Source organism: Panthera uncia, chromosome B1 (genome assembly GCF_023721935.1).
Source record: "Panthera uncia isolate 11264 chromosome B1, Puncia_PCG_1.0, whole genome shotgun sequence".
NCBI lineage: Eukaryota > Metazoa > Chordata > Mammalia > Carnivora > Felidae > Panthera > Panthera uncia.
Window position 1 is genome coordinate 162,303,216 of NC_064811.1, and position 20,748 is coordinate 162,323,963.

The 20,748-nt window shown below is 45.4% G+C and overlaps 1 protein-coding gene across 4 annotated transcripts in view; it reads left to right on the top strand.

Annotated features, from left to right (window-relative positions):
• Positions 1 to 19,176, top strand: part of CSGALNACT1 (chondroitin sulfate N-acetylgalactosaminyltransferase 1) — a 341,653-nt gene extending 322,477 nt beyond the window's left edge. For all 4 annotated transcript variants that reach the window (XM_049632468.1, XM_049632469.1, XM_049632470.1 and 1 more), the window contains 4 exons: positions 4,437 to 4,615; positions 5,768 to 5,862; positions 14,519 to 14,600; positions 17,213 to 19,176. In XM_049632468.1, the coding sequence (XP_049488425.1) occupies positions 4,437 to 4,615; positions 5,768 to 5,862; positions 14,519 to 14,600; positions 17,213 to 17,502 (646 nt within the window). In that variant the 3' untranslated portion in view covers positions 17,503 to 19,176. The remainder of the gene's footprint in view (positions 1 to 4,436; positions 4,616 to 5,767; positions 5,863 to 14,518; positions 14,601 to 17,212) is intronic.
• The last annotated feature ends 1,572 nt before the right edge of the window (positions 19,177 to 20,748 follow it).

Below are 20,748 nucleotides of genomic sequence, written 5' to 3' on the forward strand. Positions count from 1 at the left end.
GCCTGACCGCAGGAACTGAGACTTTGTTTCAGGAGCCCTTTCAAAAAGTGTGGGGGGGGGGGGGCTCGCGCCCGGGGCCCCCCCCCCCCCCCCCCCCCCCCCCGCGGAGTAAAGATATGGGATGCATTGAAGGAGGGGCCTGGTTATCTCGCAGAAGCCAATTTCTCTTCATCTCGTTGTGCTCTGTGTTCTGGAGCTGGTGCTGATGAGTTTGAGATGAGAAGAGGGTGTCCACTTCCAGGCCCAGAGGTTTGACAATGTGTTAATCTCTCTGTTCTGGAAGAGAGGGAAAGTGAAGTTGTTCTGGTTCTTTTTCTGGTGTTTCCAGTTCAGCCCCCTTTGTTAGTAGAGAATTTCTTTGTTAATTATCAGAGGCCCTTCTTGACAGCAAGAGGAGAGCAAAGGGTTCCTCCAGACATTGGGCAATTATAAGTATTTTGGATGAGTGATCAGGAGGAAGGACCATACTATTACCCAGCTCCAGACAGACTCATAGCTGAGCTCAGTAACCTGGCAGACCTGCTGGGAACCACAGATGGATGACAGTTAGCCTTGGGCCTTCTCTAATACCCATGACTGGCTGATGGTGCCTCCCAGGCCACAGATGACTCTGTCCCATGCTGCCTCCTTGTGCACTCATGTCCAGCTCCCTGGTTCAGGCCTTCAGTACAGAGCCAACACTGTGAGGCTGATAGTAACAACGCTGCTGGTCAGTGCTGGTCATGGTGGATGAGGCAGCCAGGCAGAGGTGGGTGGGGCAGGGTTCTTTGCGGGGATGAGGGTTCAGGGAAGCAGAGGTTGCTGGTACCATATGGGTACCTGCCCACATGGAGCATAGGGGCTGCTGTGTGGACAGTGAGTGGACAGAGCCGAGTGCCATGCCCTACAGCTTTCTGCATGGCCTGTAGACACACTGAGAGTGGCTTTGAAGTGCATTTTCAGATTGGGTAGTGCTGTGGACATAATGTGGATCATCTCATCCTCGTAGAGAGGTTGAATGAAGAGAAAGGAAGCAGATTGTCTTTTACATTAGGGCCATATGGAGGGTCCCTTGGCATCCGTTTTCCTGAATTCTTTCTCTAGAGGCAGCACATTGAAGCATAGAAGCTGATGTTTTAAGACTTTTCAAAAAAGTTCTTCCAAACAAAGGTCATTTCAAACACTAGGCCCAGTGTTCTCCCCACCCCTTTTCCTAGTGGCTGTGAGTGGCAGACAAGCTCCCAACCCCCATCTTCCTCCCTCCTCTGCCCTCTGCTGCAGCACAGCAGCTGGAAGCAGGGTTTGGGAAATTTGGAGGCAGAACAAACTAGTTTAAGTTACATATTGGGTAAGTGCATACTTCAAATTACCACTTTCTCCTTGAAATTTGTGGCACTCATCTGTCTCTACCATTCACTCAGTCCTGTCATGTAGTTAATGCGGTTACCTCTGTTTCTAATGCTGCCTTGTGTCCTTTTTTTTTTCTAAGATTTTATTTTTTTTAATCTCTACACCCAACGTGGGGCTCCAACTCACAACCCCAAGATCAAGAGTCACACACTCCACTGACTGAGCCAGCTAGGTACCCCTGCCATGTGTTCTTATTTAAGTATTCAACGTGACTTAACTTTTGTAAAAATTTGATATATATATACAATGGACGCTGTTCAAGGAGGAAAGTCAGCAGTTCCTTTAACACAACATGTTAAGGAGCAGCATTTCTCTTCCTTTGGTGAAAGCTGCTTGCTGTTGTTCAAATATAAAGCATTTTTATACTTGAACTCTCAAATGATAGATCCTGGAAAACCTCCTGGAGGAGGTACCTGAATTATGAGTCAGAAACAAGCTGAATAAAGAAGGCTCTGCTCAAGGACATGCCAGTCCTCCCTGCTCTGCCAATTAGCTAACAGATATCCCTGCAGTCTGGGAGGATCCCAAACAGTATGAGCCTTGAGACAAATCAAGAAAAAGACCCACTACTGGCTGTTAGAAAAAAGATGAGCCCCTGGGTGTGGATAAGTCCTATGAGAACTGGCAGGAGACTCCCTTAGAGGAAGAGGGAAAAATCTAGGCACCTCCCCAGGGTAAAACTTTCCTGAAAACCTCCTACTTAGGGCAGAGGGAAGTGGGTTGAGCTTGCCTTACAGGAGCTGGGCTGTAGAAAGCTCCAGGAGATGTGAGCAGGACTGTAGGGGCCTCACTCCACCTGCACATCTTTGCAACAAGTAGGTGGCATTGTCCTAGCTAGGGCCAGGATAGGTCCTGAAGAGGCTTTGGAGCATAACGTCAGTGCTACTCACAGAAAATATGAACTGGGGCCATCTACCGGGAGAATCCCTCCAAAGGTAGAGCAGTGCTGGACTGAAGGCAGGATCTCAGGAAAACAGAATTTTAGAGTGGAAAGGACCCTCTGGGCTCTGTAACCGTCAAGTCGCAATGAGGAAACTAAGGCAAAAGAAGTAAAATGACTTCCCCCAAATAGATTAGAGGCAGAGCTAGGATTAGAGTCATTCCTCTGTTCACACCTTTAATCACAAACATATGTGGAACCCCTATTGGGGGCGAGTACGGTTCTAGGCCCTCGATCCAGGTTACTGACTCAGACACCAGTGCTCTTCCAGTCACCAGTCCTCCTGCCTTGATCTAAATCTGAAAAGTGTGTCTGGCTTTGGACTTAGGTGAAGTTGGGCCCACAGATTCCAGAGATAAAAAACCAAGCTCACTCCCAGATCTGAAAGAAGATGATAAGGAAGGAGTAGCACGACTAGTTCTACTGATTAAATTACCAGATACAAGTACAACTTAGCATTGGAAAAGTTTCTGATTCTATATTTGTGATGACCTTTACCCTAGATGGTTACTTGGAATACAAACTTTAAAATGGAAATGGCTTTTTTGTATTTGTTTTGAATACATCAAGATTAGAGACAAGTGGGGCACCTGGGAGGCTTAGTTTGTTGAGCATCCAACTCTTGATTTTGGCTCAGGTCATGATCCCAGGGTTGTGGGATCAAGCCCTGTGTCAGGCTATGCACTGAGCATGGAGCCTGCTTGGGATTCTCTCTTGGTCGCCCAATGTCCCTCTCCCCAGCTTATGCTCTCTCTCTCTTTCTCAAAAAAAAAAAAAAATGATTAGGGAGAAGTTAGGAATGGGTAGAGGGAAGAGTCAGGCTGTGGAAGGAGAGGAACCATTATGAAAAGAAGGCCCGTGTGAGCAGGAAAAGGGAGATTTGCCAAATGCCAGGCCCCTGCACACACAGGGTTAGGACTCAAAGTAGTTTTCTAGTTCTATCTGGCAGAAAACAATCCCTGTCCCTCTAGGTACAACATGAGTTCCTGGAATTTCTGCTTAAGACATTCCCCATTTCAGGAGCACCTGAGTGGCTCAGTCGGTTGAGCATCCGTCCAACTTTGGCTCAGGTCATGATCTCACGGTTCATGAGTTAGAGCCCCGTGTTAGGCTCTGTGCTGAAAGCTCAGAGCCTGGAGCCTGCTTCGGATTCTGTGTCTCCCTCTCTCTCTGACCCTCCCCTGCTCACACCCTGTCTCTCTCTAGCTCTCAAAAATGAATAAACGTTAAAAAAAATAAAAAAAAAAGACATGCCCCATTTCAGAAGCTTCTGATATCCTTGGGAAAGAACAGCCAAGTGAAGAAATGTCTTGGCTTTACTACCACAGGCCTGGGAATCCTCACCTGTGCTAATGATAGCAATTGCTCATGTTTACATACTGCTTTAGACTCTTGGCAGTGTTTATCTAACTAATCACTCTGTGAGATAGTTAAGGTGGGTGTTATTATTCCCATTTTGCAGATGAGGCAACTGCACTTCCAGGAAATTAATGGGTTTGCCTAGATCACAGAATTAATCTATAGGAGAGCCAGGGTTGGGACAGCCCTGGTGATCTGAATCCAAGTCTGTCATTTTCCCTTCCATGCTCTCTTGCTTTACCTAAAGGTGGGGAAGGAGTCCAGGTTTAAGCCTGTTTGGGGATAGATGCACATCAAGACCATCATGCCTGGTCTCTGGAGTTGCATACATATGGTAGGTGGGGCCATTCCAATGTGATTTTATTTCTTTGGCCCAGTGGTTTCATTAGGTGGTTCAGGAAGCATGGAGATTGCCCTGGGTTCTGTTGACCTAGTCTCCACTTGTTCAAGTTTTCTTTATCACAAAGAATATCCATTAGCCATAACAGTACAGTTTTCATAATGGGGGAATTGCTAGAGAAAGAAAACATAAGTTACAACTTCACTAAGTATTCTTGGTACCTTTAATCTCAGTGAGTTTCCAGTGAGTCTCGGTCATTCTGTATCTTCTTGGGTAGTCTCTGTGCCTGCAGGGTTACAAAAGATAGGTGGCAAAATGTGGGTGGGCCCTGGTCACGTGTTTTCCGAGGGGGTTCTGTCTGCCTGGTGCATGAGCGCATGAGTGACTGTGTCTGGTCTTTCCTTTTAGAGCTGCCAACTTCAGGAACTTTACCTTCATCCAACTGAATGGAGAGTTTTCTCGAGGAAAGGGACTTGATGTTGGAGCCCGCTTCTGGAAAGGAAGCAACGTCCTTCTCTTTTTCTGTGACGTTGATATCTACTTCACCTCCGAATTTCTCAATACGTGCAGGCTGAACACACAGCCAGGTATGGGGATCTGGAGTTGGCTCTTCCCTTTCTCTCCCCCAGGGTGGCCTTCAGCTCTGTCACACACTCATTCTCTTCATAGTTCCCTCTGATGTCCTGCTTCTGAATTGGCCCGATTTTACCCAATGACCAAGAAAAAGCAAAATCATCTGGTTTAATTTCTCCTTTGATGTCATGGTGTGGGCCTGTCAGCTGCCATAATTCTGGGACTCTTTGGCCTAGGTTCAAGTCTAAAACTCATTTACCATTTTCAGCTAAGAGGTTTGCCTGAGTGAACACCCACGGGAGAAAGTGCTGGGGGTTTGGGGGAGACATGGACTAGAAAGCTGCCTGACACTAAAAGGAAAGGCATAGCTGTGGGCAGTTCCCAAGGGAGCAAGGGCTCTGAGTGGGAAGAACCCACAATATGAAAATGATTTTCATAGAGTTTGACTCATAGCAAGGGCTGATATTCAGCTGATAACTACGGTTAAAATATTGAAACTCTTCTGTGGAAACTGGTAAAGAGCAAGTGCCTGGGGTCCCTATATCTACTCCTGCTGCCTAAAGTCACCATGACCCCTCTGGCAACCCTTCAGACTTCCCACAGACCAGCAATTAAAGGGTTAATGTCTGGAAGGGCAGGGAGTACCAGAACTCTCTTTCACACTCACTCCTGTTGGTTGATGCCCAGTGCCACAGCCACCAACTGTCAGTATTTTGGGGTTTTTTTTGTTTGTTTCTATTTTTTATTTTAGAGAGAGGGAGTGAGCCAAGCACATGTGTAAGCAGGGGAGAGACAGAGAGGGAGAGAGAGGTCCCAAGCAGTCTCCACACTCAGTGCAGAGCCCAACATGGGGCTTGATCCCACAACCTGGGATCATGACCTGAGCTGAAATCAAGAGTTGGATGCTCAACTGATTTAGCCACCCAGGCACCCAAGGACTGTCAGTATTTTGAATACCACTTCTTTGCTAGGAGGTCAGAGATATTTGAGAGTCTGTCCCTCTGATCTACCTGTGCAGAACTCCTAAGATCTGTTTTAGGGTTGAGTGATAAGAAAAGGAAAAGTGGATGCAAATATCTGGGACATTTCAGAGGACTGAATATAAGTGTACTAACCTAATAGTGTTGTCTGTTGCTTTAAGTGAATGTTTGTTTTCTGGTTTGCAGGGAAGAAGGTATTTTATCCAGTCCTTTTTAGTCAGTACAATCCTGGCATAATATATGGCCATCATGATGCGGTCCCTCCCCTAGAACAGCAGCTGGTGAGTAATTACCCTGCAGGTGCCTTTGTGTGGCTCTGTTTCATGTCTTTCATTACCAGGGGCACCTGACCATGAGTAAAGGTGAGTGGAAATCTGTGGACTGATTCCCATAGTAATTTTTAAGTTTGTCAGACGTTCTGGCCTTTGCTCCCAGTGCCTTGTTGATTAAAAGTGCTTGGAATATTTAAAAGTGGAAAATAAATAGGAACAGTACCTTACAGAAAGGTAATTTCACACCTTCATAGTTTTCTTATATCATTTTTGGAAACTATTATTATTGCATTATGGATGCAACAAGCACATTTTCTCTTTATTATTACAAACTATATGAGGTAAGAAGGGTGAGATTTATGGTCCCATTTGACAGATGGAAAAGAGAAGTCAAAAAGGGTGGCTCACCCCAGGTCACACAGTGAGTGAGTCAGTGGGGGCATAAGGACAGATCCAGGGCCCTTCCCATCACACCATCATTGTCACAAACCACAGGGCCTCGGGTCCAGGGTAGCAGCAGAGGCATCACCAGCAAGGTAGCTTTTTTTGTTTTTTTAATGTTTATTTATTTTTAAGAGAGAGAGAGAGAAAGAGGAAGAGGGACACAGAGAGAGAGGGAGACACAGAATCTGAAGCAGGCTCCAGGCTCTGAGCTGTCAGCACAGAGCCGATGCGGGGCTTGAACTCATGAACTACGAGATCATGACCTGAACTGAAGTCAGACACTTAACTGACTGAGCCACCCAGGTGCCCCACAAGGTGGTTTCTAAAGGAACGTTGGAGGGAGTTCTCTGCTAAGGTCTTGGCTGCACGGATGATAGATAGTGGAGCCACACAGCCACCAAGGATCTCTGTACACCGAGTGGTCTTCGTGGTGGTGGTGTTGGCAGTTAGTCCATTCAGCAGAAAAGCTGTGCAGGCAGGAGGAAGATGACCCCAGAAGAGGGTCTCTGTCATGCACATAGGCATACCCTATGCCCTTCTGAGACAAAATTCCTCAGGATTATTGTCATCTCAAGTGTGAACTGTTACCTTTTCCTGCAGAGAGATCAGCTGAGTTTGTCTCCAGCTGTTTCCAGCTCGGGCTGAATATCGGGGGGATCTGACCTGGGGCTGTCTCTTGTTCATCGCTTTGAGTAGCTCTGTCTCCTCTTGAGGCAAAGCCATTGCTTCTGTGCAATGGGAGAGTAATCAGTTTTCATTGAAAGTTCTTTGAAATTCTTGTGGAGGACTGATTCTGTCTTTAAGCTTCCAGAAATAGCAAAACCTGTTCATTCTCTTGTTAATCCTCCAATTAACCTCTGGCAGCTCATTTAGGATCTTTTCCAGAAGGTTTCAGCCTGGTCCCCTGAGGTTGGACGAGGTTTGCTCCTCACCAGTCCTAGCATGGTTTCCCTTTGGGCCCAAGCTGGTAATGGTAATGACCAAGTATGGTAATGAGTTCTCTCTCCCCTCAGTGAAATTCTAATACCACAGATATATACTGAATATCTGTTTATGTATCTGTAATTTATATACACAAATATGACACGTATTTAGTATATGTGTGCTGCATATAATAAACACAGTATATGTCAACACAGTAAGAGTTTTTCACTCCCCAAGAACCAGTTTTTATCTACTTTAGGGTGATATCACTTCTGTGGAGACACAAAAGTTTTTTGTTTCCTTTCCATGAGTTCTCTGTTTCTAATAGGGTTTGGGAGTTGGGGGAAAGGGATACAATAAGCCTCCTTGGTTAAATAAAGTACTTAGTACTTCTTTGCATTTGACATCAGATGTGATTAATTTTTCAACTTCAAATTCATAAGATCTTATTTGCTTGCAAGGAATTCTTTTCATTTCACACTTTAAAAGTTTTATCCTTTTATTACCATTCCTGCAGGGAAGCAGGTGCAAAGGGGAGCTAGAGGTATGATGTAGTTAAGCCAGTTTCTCAGATCTCCAGAATTAATGGTCAAGCAGAAACAGAACTCAGATCGCTGCATCCATAGCTCGAGCCTCTGAATTATCCTGCAAATGCAGGATATTTGACATTTATTTCCAAATGCACCTTAGAGCTATCCTGGAGCATGCAAATCTGATTATGTTAGGGTTCAGTGTTCATGATGATTTAGTCTAGAGAAACATAGCAGTTGTCTCTGAGACACTGGGGGTTCTCCATCCAAAAAGGATGTGTTGATTATGTTTGTTATTAGATGAGCCATGTATTGAGCACTTGCCGCCTGCAGAGAACTAGACTAGACATTCTGGGGGAGTCAGAAGAACTGAAACAGTTTCTTATGCTCAGAAGTTATTGGGGAGGTCACTTTGCTCACCCTCTTGTTTTGTTTTTATAGACTGGCCCAAGATCACACAACCAGCTAGTAGCAGAACTCAGGCCAAAAGCAGGATTTCCTTACCCCAGTGCAATGGAAGCAGATTTGCTAGGATCTTGATGAGGGCTGAAATATAAAGGAAATGATCTGACAAAAATTCCAAAGGAGAACATAAAGCTACAGAAATTAATTTAATGGAGACAGAATGTGTAGGTGCTGAGAAGGTATAAAATAAAAAGAGATGATTAGAGACGGTAAGTTAGGAAAGACTTCCTACCAAGGGTTCATTTCGGCTCATTCATGAAAGATACAGGATATAGATATAGATATAGATATAGATATAGATACAGATATAGACAAGATAGAGATACAGGTACAGATAGAGATAGAGATAGAGATAGAGATAGAGATAGAGATAGAGACAGAGATACTCTTGAGAGCCACCCCTGGAATACATCAGTATCAACGTGAAGGGAGAATGCAGATCCAGAATGTAGCTGTAACAAAAATTACCAACGGATGCAAACACAAGACAAATTTTCAGAGCAGCCCTGCAAATGTGACCTTGTTAGTGCCTGTGCTAGTCATTGCTTCTCAGGCCATTGCCACTGCTGTTTGATAACACTGTCTTCAGACTAAAGCCAGAAGCTGCATTTATGATTTGTGTGTGTATATGTGTTCAGACTACTTATTTCTTTACTTTTGAGTACAAGCCATTAATGATAAAAAATATGCGAAATGATGGAATTTTATGCTAACATTTAATTTCTTGAGTTTTAAACCTGAGATAAAACTTGCTGATGCTTTAATGTAGAAACAGCTCAGAGAGAAAGGAATGACTGTCATTTAAATAATTATTAACTTTAGACATTCCACTCTCTTGGCTCAAGCCTTGTACCTGCTGGGGCCACTGCCAGAATCTTCTACCTCTTCTGTCTGTAGACCTTTTCCCTCTCCTATAATCTGGTCTTTCCTTTACCTCCTGCCAGAGATACGTTTCCAAAACACAGATTAATCTCATTTTAAATAATCTTTTATGGCACAGAGCCAGTGGTGTGCTAGTAAATGTTTAACAACCCACACTCTGAAAAGGTGGGGGAGAGAAAAGCCCTGATTCATAGCATTTGCCACTTTCCATGGTGTCAGTACTCCCACTGTGGCCTATTTCAGGCCCCCAGAGTGATGTCACTGAACACCGAGGCGGGAAGAGACTTGAGCAATCCTGGTGAGCTGGTACTGGCCAGCTGCGGCACCACACTGCCAGCCTCGATTCCTTTGTGGGATTAACTGCTCTCCACAAACTGACTCTGAAACTGGTTACAGAGGAAATGTCTGCAAACCCCAGCACCCGGCACATGGTCCCAGTTTGGTAGACACCCAGGCCGGCTGCTCTGCCAGGCAAGCATATCCATCCTGTGTGCCGGCCTCCCCCCTCGGGGCCATCTCCTCACCATCTCTGCTGCCTGCGGTGCCTGACATCTCAGTCCACCATGCATCCCACCCATCATTTAAATCCAGTGGCTTTGTGCTCCTCTGTCCAGCGTGTGAATGTTTTACTGGCTCCTGTCCTTGCCCTCTTGGATTATATACCCTTACCTGTCTCTACCTACTTCCAAGAAGTATTTCACCACTAACCTGCATTTTGGTTTAAATTTCTAAAAATTGCTGACTGGGCATAGTCCATCCTTTTGGTCTGCTTTTAAATATTCGGAAAGCAGACACTCACTGAGTTCCAAAAGTAGTGTTAACAGGTGCTGTACTCAAGCCTTTTGGAACCCAGCACTGTGCCTGCTTTATTTTGGGGAATCTCAGTAAGGTGATGAGCTATTATTATGCTCATTTCACAGCTGAAAATTTGAAGCTTAGAGAATAAGTCACTTGTTCAGATTGCTAAATGGCAGGGCTGGGAACTCAGATCCTGCCCCGTATGATGGAGACTGGGCTAAGGATACTGGGTGGTAGGGGATGTGTCCTGTGGCCTCAGAGTGCTTCCATGAGAGCATAGAGTCTAGCTTTAGGTAGTAGATTCCTGGAATAGGGAACCTGGACGATTCCTCGTCCAATATGACACCCTTCAGAAGACACTTTATTTTTAAAAAAAAATTTTTTTAATGTTTATTTTGAGAGAGAGAGAGAGAGAGAGAGAGAGAGAAAGAGCACAAGTGGGGGAGGGGCAAAGAGAGAGGGAGGCACAGAATCCAAAGCATCCTCCAGGCTCTGAGCTGCAGCACAGAGCCCAGTGCGGGGCTCAAACCCACAGACTGTGAGATCATGACCTGAGCAGAAGTCGGATGCTTAACTGACTGAGCCACCAGGCACCCTGACACTTTATTTTTTTTTAAGCAGATACCAATAAAAGAAGACTTGTAGAAAAATGTGGGTTAGTACAGACCTTGGAGGAGGTGGCTTTTGAGTCCATTCTTAAACCAATTCTATGACAGCTGTGCCTCCAGAATATCTTCTCAAGAAATGGAAACTGTCACAGCAATCATGGTGTTGGTTTGGGCTCAGCCACAAGTGGCCGAGTTCTCCTGGGCAGGTCACTCTGCCTCCGTGCTACAAGGCACACGCAGCCTCCCTCAGGACCCTGATAATAAGGAAGGTACAGGGTGGGGTTGTGGAGTGCCCAGCCCAGCTACCAAAGCCCCTGAAGCTCAGCATGTGTGCCGCTCACAGGCAGGGCTGACCACATAATTGGCATGGCCCAGTGCACAATGAAAAATTCAGGGCCCTTTAAGAATTAAGAATTTGAAGCGCATGAAACCAGGCAGGGAGCCCTCTATGCTCAGGGCCTGGGGACTGCACGGGTCACATCCCACTGGCGTTTGTGAATGTGAGGCTGGGCGAACGCAACCTCGGTTCTTGGGAGGCTCTCTTTGATTTAGAGGAAATACTCTGCCTGAGTATTTGTTATTTATTTTATTTCAGGGCCCAGATTGCTTCACGGGCAGTTGTCCAAGTCAGCACCATTAAAGCAACAGGCGCTGCCTCCCGGCTCCCCACGCAGCTGCAGGGCGGCCGCCTTCCCACATCTTTGGGGAGAGACGCTGATTTGTGCTTTGTGTTTTGGTCCTAATAGAAAATAATCACCCCCGTCACGTGAATCGCCCACAGAGCTTTGGGTCTGGAAACTTCCTGTGGGAGAGCGGGCTCCACAACTGTCCTTTTGTGGTGTGTGCATGTCCCGCAGTGCTCTGCCGAGATCTAAGGTGGGGAGAGAAAGGGTGCTGCAGAGAGTTGAGAGGAAGCCAGCTCTTGAAAGACATTTTTTAAAAATGAGGATAGCACTTGAAAACGGAGCGGCGAAATTCAGGACAGGAGATGTTTTTCTTTTAACATATAATCTTAGGGTTTCTTCCTCCTCTGTTGTAGTAAACATCATTGGTGTGTATCTTTTCAAAGCTTGAACAGAGCAGTGGAGCTCCTGAGGCCTGGGGCAGCGATTCTAAGAAGTAGAGCCCTCTGCTCAGTCCCCAGGAAGGTGAAAATGTATTTGTCTGTTGGTCCAGACAAATACACAATTCTGAGAATTTTTGCCCTGGAGTTCCTAGGCCTTCTCCGAGCCACTCACGAATTCCCTAGTTGAACTATGTCTGTTTCCATTGCCCCAGGACTGCTCTTCATTCTTTCATTGGAGAAGCACTTATTGAGCACCTGCTGTTTGCTGGATAGTGATCTGGGTGCTGTGAAGGAGACCAAGGCCCTGGGCAGACATTCACCAGTGGTCATAGGGGAAGACAGAACAGAGAAACAGATGCATCAACAGGATAATTTCAGAGAGCCATAAGTGTTATAGAGAAAGTAAACCAGGTGATGGGATAGAGAGTGACATGTTGTTGGGGGGGGGGGGGGGGTGCTGACACAGGCTGGGAGGGTGAGGATGACTGCTCTAGGCAAGTGACATTGGAGCTCAGTGGTGAGCAGGAAAAAGGTGACCTAGATAGGGAGTCTGCAAGTGTCCAGCCTTAGAGACCTGTGAGCCTGGTATGTTCAAGGGCAGAATAGAATGAGACACTGTAGGAGGGGATATGAGATGGGTGAGGCAGGCCAGGGTTGGGTCACATAGGACCTTTGCAGGCTAGAGGTTTTCTCTGGGTTTTATTCTAATTGCATTAGAGAGAATGCAGTTAAAGCCCCTGCAGGGTTTTAAATTAGAATGAGCTGTGATCTGATGCATGTTTGAGAGTACTCACTCACAGCTAGGTTGCTCGTTGAGGGCACTAGTCCAATGACTCGGCACAGCTGTGGATGGTAGAGCCTGTCATACGTGAACTCCATCTTGCTCTGACATTATATGCTAAGGGTATGGATCAGATCAGTTTCCACCAAGGGCTAAATTTCAATGAGCATATCAGATAGTGGCTTTCCCTGGCTTGCCAACTTTAAAGCTGGCATCAATAAGTGTTTATAAGGTGCATTCCCCAGCTCACAAATCAGTTTGACTCTGTCACATTGTCCCCAGGTGAGGGTCACTCTTTACCTTGTTCAACCTTGCTGGGCACTGCATCACAGCCCAGGTCTGAGCCCTGGCCCATTGTTCTTCCTGTTTGGAGCTTTCTCTTTTAGATTCCATACAGACCTCAGCCAAATGGTTGAAGTTTGGATACTGGCACTTCTCTTTGACTCCATTTTTACTCAGAAGCTTAGAGGACCTGTCTGTGTCCTGACCAACAGAAAAGATATTAAGCCATTAGCTGCAACAGAAACCATGTACCTGGTATGAAACAGAAACCATTTTTAAAAAATGACTCAGTGGAGATTTTTCCAAACTTTCCTGCCCTGCAAAATCTTTCCAGTTGATACTAATGAAATTGTCTTGTCACTTGGGAGATATTGTATAACAGGCCTTTGTTCTGCAGAAGAATTGGAGCACATCTGCTGGGCCACTAATTGACAAAACGTCTCTTGGTCCTTATTTCCCTTCAGCAGCCCTGAAGCATGTGTGTTCACTCTGTGCAGGCAATATCTATGTGTAGGTTGTAATGAAAATAAGGTGGTTCCATGGGTTACAGAGTAGAGAAATGTTTAAGTTCACAGCCCTTCCACAAACCATTTGTGGAATGTAATTGAGGCTGTAGTGGCGACAACATGAAACTTCGGGAAGGTGAAAAAGCAGTGAGGATGCATGTTTGGGTAGTAGACCTGGAAAAGACCTTAGCCTCGATTTAGCTCAACTTCCTCATTTATAGGAAAGGAAATAGAAGCTCAAAGAAGTGAGGGACCTGCCTGAGGCAAAAAAGCCAGCCAGTGGTCAAGTTGGGAGGAGATGCTGGTGCTCCTCCCAGCCTACACCCGGCTCTGATTAGCAGTGAACAGAGCCAGACCTCGCAGGCAGGAAAATGCAGAAATCCCAGTGGATGGGGACCTGCTGCAGCCTCCTTCCCCTTTCCCTTCCCCAGGAGGGCACTTTCTCCACTAAGCACCTATGTTGACCTCAAGAATGAATCATAGAAAAGAGCTATTAAGGTGTCAGACTTAGTCCCAGAGTGATTTCAGCCAAACAATTACAGTGTTTTAAAAGCCTTGGTGCTTTAGCAAATGCATTGGAAATTTACTTGCCAAGTAAGAGACTGAGGAGGACCAGGTCTCGCTGTTTGAAGACAGTCACTGCTTGGATGGTCTCTCGGCAGCCCTGCAGCTTACCACCACCACAGATGCTTTGGGGAACAGTTTGGTTTTAAAACAGTTTAAAGATGAATGGACAGAGTCTTTCTTCAGAACCTGGACTCTTGGCGCCCTTAACCTCAGCAAGTGAGACTTAGCAGAGCCAGAGTAACACGCTGCCTTCTCAGGTTTTCTTTTTATTCCCCAAGGGAGTCCTGTTTGTGCCCTGTGCCAGGGCAGCTGAATTCTGAGTTGTTCTCGATCCCTTTTCTCCACTTCCTGAGCCCTTTGCTGGCTCCCTGCCCAGCCCTATGCGAGGGGCCGAGGCCTCCAATTCTCTCTGGCACTGGTGTTGGGCCAGACACGTAGGTGGCTTTTCCATGGCGCTGCTCAAAAACTTGCTCTCCTGGTTTGTTTTTGAGTGTGTGTGTGTGTGTGTTGTGTGTGTGTGTGTGTGTGTGTGTGTGTGTGTGCCTGTGTGTTTTCATGCCTACACCCTAGAAACATTCCAACCAGAGGTGCCAAAAATCACAAGGCCCATTTTGGAACTGGTGAGTTCACTGTATTCCTACCCTCTGAAAGGACTCAAATCCATCTGCATTTCCCACACGGGGTTGTGGTTGTGGCTACTGATCAGTGGTGGGATGGGCTCCCTATTGAGCATTGCTTACACAAGTTTGTGAATCCTCTCTATTTTTATCTACTCTATCCTCCCCTCTGAAATGACAGCGCTTTCCCTGCAGGTCATAAAGAAGGAGACTGGATTTTGGAGAGACTTTGGATTTGGGATGACCTGCCAGTATCGGTCAGACTTCCTCAATATAGGTAAGACCAGGCAAAGGGCCTCGAGTCCGCGCCTCTGCTGCCACCAAGAGGCCGTGAGAGGCCACGAGGAAGTCAGGGCAGGTTCCCAGGAGTCTGATGACAAAGGTGGTGCCATTTCCTAGGAAAGGCCCTTCCTCTCATCGTGGACTGAGGCGCTGGACCAGGACAGGGCTTGGGAGTGTGCAACATATGAACCCCTATAATCTCCATCAGCCCCTCTCAGTCACCCCAATTGCAGCACACAATCTCAGGGAAAAGGCAGTTGTTGCAAAAAGGCAGCTTCAAGGCAGGTGCCCCCCAGTATCTCCTTCCAACCTAGTTCTGGCTGTAGTCCCTCTCATGCAGAACTTTCTGGGCCTCCAAAGTAGCAGGGGCCACTGAAAAAAATAAGGGCAACATGAGAAATTTTGGAAAATCACATACCAGAAAATATCCAAATTTCTCTCTGCTGAACTTGCAAAAATTCCAAATGCTACTTCAAACTCTGAGTGTACAGTCAGCATCAACACATACATGCGTGTGTGCACATACACACACACACTCCCAGAGCACCAAGAGGAAAGGCCCTTAGGTTGCAGTTGAGGAGACCAAAAGGCAAAGGGTCTGCAGCAAGTGAGGGACATAGGATGAGAACAGAGCATCTCCTGTCCCCCTTGGAAATGCCACTCCCCTCCCCATAGTGGTACCTACTCATGTGCCTTGAAACAGAATTGTGGATTATACATGACTAGGGTATGAATGAACAGGCCCGAAACCTTGATCTTGGGCTCAGGGGCTCAGGGTAGACCCCAAGCTTGGATGGAGTCAGGGAGGCCCTGCAGAGCATGGAGACTTCTATCCCTCCACCTCCCTGTGGGCCTCCCAGAGTCTGCTCCTCTTGCTCTCTCCTGGTGATTCCTGTTCACGCCCGAGGCCTAACGCGTCTCTTTTTAAGATCAGTGACTCAATCTGGGCAGCCCCAGGTTTTTGTCCAGAGGGGAGTAGACTTCAGGGACTATAGAACCCCTATAAAAAGAAAGAAAGAAACAACTTGAAGCTAAAGAAGCAGCAGAGCACCCAGGACGTTGGTCTCTGAGTGGCTGGGTGCTCCCACATACCGGCAACTAACCATAGGTGTTCTTTGATTTCTCTAAGAAATATTTCTAAATGATTATGTGCAAATCAGATTTCTAAAAATGACTATTTAAAATTTTTTCTAAAGCAGTTTCCATTTCGAGAAACTCTGTTTCCTTGTTCTGTGTACAGGGAAGGATTTTTTTTTTAATGGTGTATGTTTATCCAATTTGAATTTAGAATAAGTTGGATTTTCCTAAAGATGGGGCATAGCTGCAGTTGAAACGTGTGGGGACAGTTGGCTGGTGAGGGTGCTTTTCCTCAGTAAGCTGTGGCCATGACCTCAGAATCTCTGGGTCACATCTGGACCCAGGTAATTCTTTGCAATCTTGTATTTATTTATAAGCATCTTAACTTTTGCACCTTCTATTTAATAAGTTGTGATGATACCAATGATAATAAATCAATTACAGATAACCAAGCGCTGCCCCTTACATTACTATCTCATTTGGTTATGACATCTAGTTCATTTCAGGATAAAGAAACCAAAACTCAAGAGAGGTGAAGTGGCCAAACCAAGACTCAAATTCTAGACACCTGACTCAGTATCGTACACTGGCCCACCAGTGGGGTACCACGAATCACTCGTGTACATAGCCCAGCCCTGGTTGGGATGCAGTTTTCCTGTGCGGGAGCCCCTCCCCCAGGCCCAGCGATGGCCTTGATCAGAGCAATGCAGCCTGGGGGCTACAGAGGGTGAAGGGACTACATGATACCTCTGATGAAAGGTGTTGAGGATGACTTTACTCCTTCTTGTATGAATTAAATAAATCTCCTAGGTGAGAAAGGAACAGTGACAAAAAACACAAGTCTTCTCTGGTTCTGTTTGGTTTGCAGTGGGCTTTAGGTTAAGAAAAGACATGGGGCATCTCAGTTTATAAAGGTGAGACTTTAAGGGACCATTACTCTGTGAAGGCGTCCACCATGGAGTGAAACCACATTTTTTGAGTAGAACTTCAGAACTGGGAGGCCAGTCCCTTAAACATGCCTCACTTCACCGGCCTGTGATGGACACACAGCTTTTGGGACCACTTTAGTGTATGAAAGGCAGAGTATTTTCTGGGATGTAGTTTTTTTCATGCTGAGATCCCATTACTCTTTCAGGCTGCAAGCCCCTGCTTCACTTTGTTTGAATGACAGGAGGCCACATTCAAACAGAAACAAGAGTTTCCATTTGAAGGTTTTAAGCTGAAAAGTCTTAACATGGGGCTCAGGCCAACATTAGCACTGCTGATGGCTCTCGGAAGCAGGCAGGTGCTGGGGCTTCTCTTTGCAGTCTTGTTCTCTCAAGGAGTTGGGGCTGGCCACCACTGCCACCAAGGTCCTGAGTTCCCTTTCCCGGATGGACATGCTCATAATTTGGGGGGTGGGGGGAGCGGTGAAACGTCTCCCCTAATGCTTCCTCTCTTCATGCAAAGTTCTGTACAGATCAGAAAGGCAAGTACGGATCAGGAGACTGGCTGAGCAGCTCGATTCAGCGGTGTGTTCTCTCCTGGCAGGTGGCTTTGATTTGGACATCAAAGGCTGGGGTGGAGAGGATGTGCACCTTTATCGCAAGTATCTCCACAGCAACCTCATAGTGGTGCGGACGCCAGTGCGGGGACTCTTCCACCTCTGGCATGAGAAGCACTGTGTGGATGAACTGACCCCTGAGCAGTACAAGATGTGCATGCAGTCCAAGGCCATGAACGAGGCATCCCATGGGCAGCTGGGGATGCTGGTCTTCAGGCATGAGATAGAGGCTCACCTTCGCAAACAGAAACAGAAGACGAGTAGCAAAAAAACCTGAACTCCCAGGGATAGATTTGGGGAGATGGTTTATTTTTTCCCTTTTGTGATTACTGAATAAGTGGCTGTGACAAGGAAAAGATTTCCATAAAGGGCAAAAAAAAGAATTCAACTGATTAGTAAAAGCGACGAGGGGGAGAGCCTCCAATTTCTCTCTGCCTGTTTGGCTTTACGCAACAGGAATTAAAATCTTTGCCTGCAAAAGTAGCCCAAATGCATCCCATGTAGTGTCTGACAAAGGCAGAATGATTGTGAGATTATAAGCCTAATGGCATGGAGGTTCTGATTGTGTGTACAGCAAAGTGAGAGCTGTTATCTTTTGTGCTCATTGAAATATTCATGAATTAAGACCAGTTTTGTAAAAAGTTCTTGGGAATGAAAGGCAAGCACATGTCTCCCCATATGAACGATTATATTGGTAGAGCTGTAGTGCCCAGGAATGCTAAAATATCAGAAGACAGGTGAGGAGACTTCGTGATACTCAAAGATACACCGATGGCGATCCTTGTGAGTATATTAAACAAAACCAAATGGACTCAAAAAGGAAAAAAAAAAAGAAACTATTGTATCATTTCCACCCAAGATTAACCAAAAATAATCTGCTCATCTTTTTTATTATAGTTTTAACCATCTCCATTTCTCAATTTTATTTAAAAATGCACTTTTTTTGGCCTATGAGTTATATTCTGCTTAATTACCAACTTGCAAGCCTTACTAAGAGAGCACAAGTTAGCATACATTTTTATATCTTTTAAGAAAATACTTTTAGGTATATTATGAGAACTTTTCATTCAGATTGATCCCCATATCCAAGGACATGCCAAATGCTGATCCCGTCAGACACTGAATGTCAGATCTTTGGTCATATGGAAGTCATGGTGTGGGGCTACTGATACATCAAGACATATAGATACTTTATCTGAAGAATATTTCCCAAGGGGAGCAACTGAACACTGGAGGGAAAGAAAGATCTACTTTTTACCTTAGCAGAAAAGGAAAACTCATTCAGACTGGTAATATCTTGATTTATTCAGAAGTCAAAAAATACATTTTCTCCTCAGGAGAACTGGGGATCACTTTCTTACCTGTTTAAATAAACCAAAGTATACTGTGTGAACCAAACAATCTCTTTTCAAAGCAGGGTGCTCTTCCTGGCCACTGGCTTTCATGAGAAGAAATGCAGACAAATGTATTTTGTGAAGGATCACTCCATCTGCCAGAGTCAAGTGAGATGTAAGACTTTGCTACATGTTCACCTACCCCCACCTAGGGAAGTAACTATTTTTTAAATGACGCAGTTCTACTGAGTCACTAAGATGCTTCTGAAAATGGCATTTTATTACAGTTTCCAACTATTTAAAAAAATAAATACAGTTAACATTGAGTGATTTCTACATTCATGTGAAAATTATTTATTAGCCAGCACCAGATGCATGAGCTAATTATCTGTGATCCCTTGCCTTCTGTTTGCCCCCAGTCAACTCATTGTTTAAAAGCTTCAGGAACATTCAAGCTGTTGGTGTGTAAAAAAAAAAGAGAGAGAGAGAGAAAGAAAAAAAAGAAAAAAAATGCATTATATTGATTTGTACTGGTAGTTCATAAATTTTAATCAAAACACAGGACATGAATGTAAGGTGGCATTGGAGAGCTAATAAAATATGATTTGTGGATATGATTTCTTCTTGGAGCAAGAATGCCATGTTTTTAGTTTTGGGAAAACTTTTTACATGTGCAGAGACCAGGGTTTCTCAACCTTGGTGCTAGAGACATTCTGGGATAGATCATTCTTTGTTGTGGGGGTTGTCCTGTGCACTGTAGGACATTTAGCAGCACCTCTGGCCTTCACCCACTAGATGCGAAGAGCATCTCTCACCTAGGCTGACAACCAAAATGTATCCAGTCATTTCCAAATGTCCCCTGGGGGACATAAAACTACACCTGGTTGAGAACCACTGGTATAGAAGGAGAGAACCATAATGAAAACTCTGGCTGTGAATACATTTTACTTGTCCTTTTTATTTTTTTTAAAGCTTATTTATTTTGAGAGAGGAGTGTGCACACACGTAAGTGGGGGGAGGGGCAGAGAGACAAGGAGAGAGAGAATCCCAAGCAGGCTCCATGCTGCCAGGACCAAGCCCAATGTGGGGCTCGATCCCATGAACCATGAAATCATGACCTGAGCTGAAACCAAGAGTCGAACACTTAGACTGAGCCACCCAGGTGCCCCTACTTGTCCTTTTTAGTTAGAAGAAATTGAGAAATGGTTCCCAAGGTCCCTTTCTAATTGAGTTTCATATTTTCACATACACTGGTGATACTAGAGATTCTGGGTACGTCTGGCTTTGTGGGACTGACCAGCACACTCCTCCTATATTCTTCCAGTGTCTGGAGGACGTACTTCCAATAGGCAGGCAACAGGAAGCAAATGTGATCATGGAATTAGGTCTAAGTGTCCTGCAGATGCTACAGTCCCAGGCTGTACTGTGGGCTAACTAGCCATTTGTGCTTGTTTAAATTGCATCTCACAGATGCCTGAGGCAGCGATTAAGAACTGAGTTTCAGCAATTGGTTAAGAATTGCTGAGGGTAGCTGAAGAGAAGAGGAAACAGCATAATATTAAACCATTTCTCCCTTTTTAGAACTTAGCTAAAGCAGTTTTATCAAAAAGTAGGAGCCCTCTTGGGGCATCTGGCTGGCTCAGTGGGTAGAGCATTCACCTCTCGATCTGGGGGTTGCAAGTTCAAACCCCATGTTGCGGTAGAGATTACTTAAAAATAAAATTTTAAAAAACAAACAGTATGAGCCCTCTAAAAGTGCATGTAAGAGGGGATCTTAGTTTGAGCTGCTATATCAAAAATACCTAGACTGGGTGACTTAAGCAACAAAATGATTATTCAGGTCCTAAAGGCTGAGAAATCCAGGATCAAGATCCGGTGTCTGGTGAAGACCCATCTCCCTGCATCCTCACAGGGCTGAGAGCAGAGGGCTGGCTGTCTTCTGGGCACTAATTCCATCGTGGAGCCTACCTCATGACCTAATTACCTCCCAAAGACCTCACTTCCAAATACTATCACATTAGTGCTCCACCATCTGAATATTGTAGGAACACAAACATTCAGTCCATAGCAGGACACATCCCCCTTCCCTGGACCAAGACACATACAAAAGAAGGGTTGGTGAAAGCGCCACTGAAACGTTACATTGAGGGGCTTGGAATTTAACCTCAGCAGCAAAGGAAAGCAGTAAT